The 6,896-nt window shown below is 34.1% G+C and overlaps 1 protein-coding gene across 1 annotated transcript; it reads left to right on the top strand.

The window, feature by feature from the left end:
* The first annotated feature begins 476 nt into the window (after window positions 1–476).
* On the top strand, window positions 477–1,784 carry LOC122088230 (phosphoenolpyruvate carboxylase kinase 1-like). Its single transcript, XM_042657421.1, has 2 exons — window positions 477–1,254; window positions 1,750–1,784. The coding sequence occupies exons 1-2, from the start codon at window positions 477–479 to the stop codon at window positions 1,782–1,784; spliced, it is 813 nt and encodes a 270-aa protein (XP_042513355.1).
* The last annotated feature ends 5,112 nt before the right edge of the window (window positions 1,785–6,896 follow it).

Raw genomic sequence — 6,896 nt, 5'->3', positions numbered from 1 at the left:
CGCTTCAAAAAATCGTGTTTTTTTCTGAAAAATTACCCATCTTGGCCATTATATGACCATAGCGCACTGTATCGGTACATACCGATACTCACCGATACGTATCAATACTCACCGATATATATCGATACTCACCGATACGTGCCAATATATATTGATACGTACCGATCGATACATACCGATACTCACTGATACGTACCAATACATACCGAAACGTACATTTTACCTCAATTTTATAATTTTCATAGTCGTATCGAGGCATATTGTATCGTATCGATGTGTATTGGTGGTATATTAATGCATATCGGTATGTATTGTAGGATATATATCGATACGAAAGGATTTTAAAAATTTCATGTATCGTATCGATGTGTATCGTATCGGTCGGTTAAATTTAAGATACGTATCGGAGGGTATCGTATCGGTATCGGAGATACTTAAAACCATGCTTTCAAAAGAGAAACCGAAACATCTGGGAGATGAACGAGGGATCGAAGAAGCTCTATCACGTTTGCGAAGAGATCGGTCGGGGAAGATTCGGTACCGTTTTTCGGTGCTTCTTTCCTACTTCCGGCGACTTCTTCGCCTTAAAATCCATCAACAAGCGTCTCCTCTCTGACTCCGTCGATCGAGAATGCATCGATAAAGAAGCTAAGATAATGCAACTTCTCAGCGGCAACCCTAATGTGGTTCAAATCGCCGATATTCACGAGGACGATACGTATCTTGAAATCGTTATGGAGCTCTGCGATTCTTCGGACCTCTTCGACCGTGTCTCCAAACGCACTTTCTCTGATGTCGAAGCTGCTGCAATTATGTTACCTTTGATGGAGGCGATCGCTCATTGCCACCGGTGGGGTGTTGCTCACCGTGACATTAAGCCAGGTAACATACTCTTTGATAGTCGGAACCAGCTGAAGCTGGCTGATTTTGGATTTGCTGAGATCTTTCACGACGGACAATCCATGAAGGGGATCGTTGGGACGCCTTACTATGTTGCTCCTGAGGTGCTTTCTGGAAGGGATTACACTGAGAAAGTGGATGTTTGGAGTGCGGGAGTTATTTTGTACGTAATGTTGTCCGGAATCCCTCCTTTTTATGGGGATTCTGTGGCTGATATCTTTGAGGCGGTGCTTCGTGCGAATCTCCGGTTTCCTGCTCGGAATTTTTACTCTGTGTCCCCGGCCGCGAAAGATCTTATGCGGAAGATGATGTCAAAAGACGTCTCCAAGAGATTCTCGGCCGAACAAGTACTTGGTAAGTGTCACATTTCCTTTCACAATGTTCTCCGTTTGATCCCAGTAAGAATTTAAAGGGGAAGAAAGTGAAATTTTCATACTTTAAAAAAAATATATTTATAATCATAACCCTTGTATAAACTACTTAATTCTTTTAACCATAACTAGTAATGATATATTTTATATGTAATTTTTATTTTACATATTATAGCAAAGGGTTTTAGATACAAAGTAAATAAAATTTTATAACCAAATATGGAATGATTTGAAGTTAATGTTAAAGTCACTTGGTTAATGATTACATATATTTCTTTTTTAAATATGAAAATTTCACTTTCTTTTCTTGTAATTTCCTTTACAACCCAAACATAGCCTTTCACCTTCTGTTAGATTCTTAATTTCCTCAGTTTGTTATAGATCATTGATTGCCTCATTTTACATTGGTTTTTGACTCTCTTTTTCTCAATTTCAAGATTCTAATTTATTTTTCCTTCGTTTTTATTTAAAATTTCAGGGCATCCGTGGATCACAAGCGGAGGGAGAAGCTAAGTCGATGATGACTGATCTGAATTAACACAGTAGAAGAAAAACCAAACATAGTACACTAACACTACTAGAAGCTTCTAATTACTTCATTTAATGATTAACTTGTATGATTTTATTGGGCGATTGTTTGTCCTAAAGTTTATACTTAAAAAATATTTGGCAACTAGGGATAAAATTAAGTATTTTATTAAAAAAGTTGTCATAGTAGGTATTCTTTGGAATAGAGATTTGACACATAAATGTGAATATACATATTTATATTGAATAGAGATTTTTATGTCCATGTATGGAGAAAAAACTGGAATTGGATTTTTTATCATCCATAATTCACATGGGACACCCCATTTGGTGAATTCATTCCTAACTTCATTGCACTCCAATACCTCGAGGTGGTCTCCATCATCCAAGATATTCAGTATTTGGTTTCCTTCCTCATATATTGTTCTTTTCATCACAGTTCAAGGGAATTTAACAGTGTTGCTAATTCCCTATTCTATTCCTTGGTTATCAGAATTGTGTACATTGGATACCTCACGTTGGACATGCATAAATAAATAATCCTCATTCTATTAATATATATATATATATATATATATGAAACTCATAGTTTACCAAAATAATAATAATAATAATAATAATAATAATAATAATAAATTAAATGGATTAAGAGGGTTGGGTTTTTTTGGATTTCGTAAGGGTGGGCGTATCATTTTTTTGCCTTTGCTTGTACGCGTAGGAGTCATGCGATCAAAAAACGTGCATTTCCCCATAGAAAACTACAATAAGAATCCAATTAAGAAACATGAAAACAGATATTTATCTATAGTGACAGCAACCTTTAGTATACCAAAGTCCTAAGTGTGGAACCCCATTCCCACAAAAAGGATGAGTTAAGGTGACATGAAAGTCCTAAGTATACCTGGGGCCTTGGTCTAGCAGTTTTCAGTGTTTTACTATCTAAGAGTTGGTCACTTGATTAACTCTTCTCAATTATATCGGTATTTGGTTTGCATCAATTTATTTTCCTTTTCAAGAAATGCAATCATGGGCTCCTATTGACTCCTCTGTGGATCTGTGCTTGACCCTATATGTACATAGCCAATAAACCCTAATTGTGTGGGGAAGGCATTGAACTTCCGGAGGCACTAGGAATAGAAATTAAAATCCACTATGCGAGACTTTTGGATACTTTCGGATAAACCAGCTTTTCCTACTCCCTAGTTGCTATAATGCAATCCGTCTGAACCATCATCTGACGATTAACAAAAAAAAAAAGAGTGCCTACCTTTGATGAATCCGGACCCATGTGGGGACGGTGGGAAACATGAAGGAGCTTCCCTTTGATGAATCTGGATCAGGTCCCCTTGGGCCTTGGCCATGTGGGGGCGGTGATTCAAGGTTGGGATGGAAGCTAGGTGGGATATGTGTCCACTCCTTTGATGCAGGTTGAAAAGAAGTTGTCCTCATTACATTTCGAATTACCACATCATCCTTCCACATTGCAATTCAAAAGTATTGGCATCTATCAATTGATTCCTTCTTACAATGCCCTTCTGGGGAAATTATTGCAGACCGAGGAAAGTTAGATTAGGGTGTACACAATTTTAACATGATTCTCTATACTTCTAGTAGTACTGTTCTTCATAATGTAGTAGTAGTAGGTTGGTTAGATTAAAGACGCATGGCTATGAATGATCGAAAGCCAACGTATCACTTATTTTAACCTACCAACACCATACAACTCTCCTTTAAATTATCATATAATATCACACGTCAACATTATTTTTTATTTTAATGGGATAATTTTTTTTATGCGAAAATGATTTCTGTAGGGGAGACACATGGGGGTGTGAAACGGTCATTCCACCTCTCATGAAATACGAAATGGCATTCGTTTTGATGCTTCCTCATGTGCTCCCATTAATCCTCATGCATGTGTAAGAGCTGCACTCTCCCACAGAAGATACTTCCCCATTTTTTATATTTAATAAGTTTATAGATGTTAAGGTAAAGTTACACCAACCCTTAGTACCTTACTATTATATATTGAGCACTTAGAGAAATTAAGGAAAAGAAGCTGAAGTAGGTGTTTGTTTTGGAAGTTTCTTAAGAGAACATACTTGCTACATTGTGTTTGTATATGCTTGTCCCATGCCATTGCCACATGCATTATAATGAAGAGGAACAGTAAAACAATTAAAAATCAACAAAGTGGAGGTGATCTCACTCACAATTTCGTGTTAATGTTTTTGTATTAAATTAATAAGAGTTCATTAGTCATGATTAATATTGCTGACATCTTCTGTGATTGCAAACCACAAGAGTAGCTTTCACACACAAAATCCTGTTTCGGTTTAACAAACCTAAATAACATCAGAATGTTATTCATATGGATAGGGATTAACAGTATGAGATAATCTTCTCCAATCATAATTTGAAAGGAAAGAAACCAGGTTTCATCATATACCTGCCACCTAACAAGTAAGAGTATGACATGCTTTTATTCAATAATAAAAGAGCCAGGTTTCATCATGCATAAATACCTACCACCTAATAGTTTTTCTTAGATATTTTAATACAAAATTATTTTATATTAATGCCATTTTCTTTTAACATATTAATGGTATTTCTCTATAACTATGTCCTTTGTGTCATTATAAGAATCTACATCCATCTATTATGTGTATCCAAATACATAAATTACATTTGTACAAACCACAGATTCACAGATTCCCCTCAGATGTAGTTTGTATATGAAGTTCATGACGTAATTTAATTATTAAAAAAAATCTAGAATAAAATAAGTTTATTAATTAATTTAAAGGAATGAAAAGGACAAAAGATAACTTAAATTAATTTATCTTTTTGCATTTCATATTATTTTTAATTGTTAGTAAGTTAATTAAGCTCAAATTAGTAATACAACTAAAATGATCATGGGTAGGTTTATTGGGAGATTAGACAACTAGATAAGAATATGAAGAGAAAATTTTAGATATTTATTCGATTCCAATGTAACAATTAAAATATTAGGAAGCAATTCACAATTTTATTTTTTTTCTGATTATGTTTTATCTATTAGAAATATTTTTAATATCTAAAATTTATAATTAAAAAAAAAAAATGGCAGTGTTTTAAACTCTTCTTATTTTATTGCCATTACAAGAAAACCAGGCTTCCTTCTTCTCAAGGTTTTCCTTTATTTTTTCCCCATCGACTTTCTTTTAATTCACGCAAATAATATAGGATAGGGATCCTTTTTTATTTTATATTATACACTTGAAAAGATATGAATCACGAGACTATTCTATATAAGTGATTAGTAGTAATTTTTTTCTCAACTCCATCATTTTGGATAATGTTGACGTTGTAAAGAGTTGTAAAATATTTTAAGAAGAAACATATTTTTTACACACCCCCTCCCCCAAAAAAAAAAACGATATTATTTTTACGATAGCTGAATAGTGAACAAAACTATTTACTTTACTATATTTTTCTTACGAAATCTCATAGAATTTAGGTCAATTTTTTTCATTAGCTACTACTGTAGTTCAAATTGGTTGTTGAGCTTTCATTTTATTTCCATTTGAATGTTACTTTTTTTATTATTATTATTACTGGTAGAAATTTGAATGTTACTTTAGTTTTCAAGTTAACTATCTAACCAAACAGGTCTCATTATTAAAAATCTAAAAACTCCATTTCTTAAGGAAATTGATACCTAAGTACCTGTAATAGATGGCTGCTCATTAGGAAATTAGGATGGTCAGTTATTAGATTTAACCAAGATTGATTCTGAATGTGACTTTCAAGTTGTGGTTGGTGTGTTCTATCGAGATCTATGTCATGGAATTTCAAACAGTTGTGGCTATATTATATGAGCCATTTGGATAAGATTAATTAGGATATTCATCATTGTTTTCGGGAAGTTAATATTGTTGTAGATGGTTTAGCAAAGCACGTGGCAGCTACTCGACACTTTTCAGAGTGGGTTAAACCCCAAGATTCACTATCAATGATATAGAATGGGATGCAGTGAGAAAGCCGAGGTTCAGATTTTCTTTATCCTTGGATCATGTTATTTTAAGTGATGTCTGTCTCGATTCTCTCTCTCTGCTAGTGACAATGCCGAAGGTGGAGTAGGGAATTGAGTTTGTGTTTGCCTTATTAGGCTCTCTTGTAAATATTCCATGTATTTAATATATTCTTTGCTAATCTTAGGTAGCAAAAAAAAACAACCTAACACCCACCTCTAATATAATATATTAATGTCTGCCACAGTCATTTGCAGTTAGTGTTTTTTATATGAAAGAGACCTCAAGAACGATTGGCACATTTTGAGTGTGAGAAGATTGATCGGTATGAAATTATGGATAATGTGTGTGGTCCTTCGAAGTGTACCAAAAAGTTTCTAAGAAGCAAACTTAAAACTTTGGAAGACAACCTAATCTCTCTTTGATGTTCCTTTAGAAATGCAACTTGCTTTTTCCTAGACTAGAAGACCTAACTTCTTAATGCTATGGTAGTCATGCATTTCTACGTCTATTTAGACACACCTTAGAAGAATAAAATGATAGGTAGTGAATGACCTAAGATGTTAGCTTTGAAACTTGGGTTGAAGATGGCCAAGTTTGTCGGGATCTCGCGAGTATGTCTTCATTCGAATTTCTTATATTTTTTGAACATAATGTTCTTGTTCATGAGATTGGTAAGTGAGTGATTTCTTATCCATGTTTTGGGTTTTGGATGATTCTATTCTGGAGGGGTTGATCCATCTTGTACCATCTTTTTTTGCCCTCGATGAATGAATAAAAATTTCTTCATCAAGTTTGCACTTAAAAAAAAATGTACACTTATTTTTTTATTTTTTTTAATGATCCAAAAGGAAACACGAACTTGGAAAAAAAAGATGTATGTATATCCATCATTATTGTTTCTGTCCGAAAGGGCCATGGTAAGGAAAGTGGAGCAAGCAAAGGAAAGCTTAGGGCCCGTTTGGTATCGTTTCTGTTTCAGAAACGCCGTTTCGTGTCAAAAACGAAAATTTCAGTTTTTGTGTCAAAACACAGTTTTTAAACAAAAAAATGGTGTTTCAAAATTTCAGATTTTTTTCGG

This window comes from Macadamia integrifolia, chromosome 9, assembly GCF_013358625.1.
Source record: "Macadamia integrifolia cultivar HAES 741 chromosome 9, SCU_Mint_v3, whole genome shotgun sequence".
Taxonomy (NCBI): Eukaryota; Viridiplantae; Streptophyta; class Magnoliopsida; order Proteales; family Proteaceae; genus Macadamia; species Macadamia integrifolia.
Note: the sequence above shows the minus strand (reverse complement) of the source record. Positions and strands in the feature narration are given on the sequence as shown.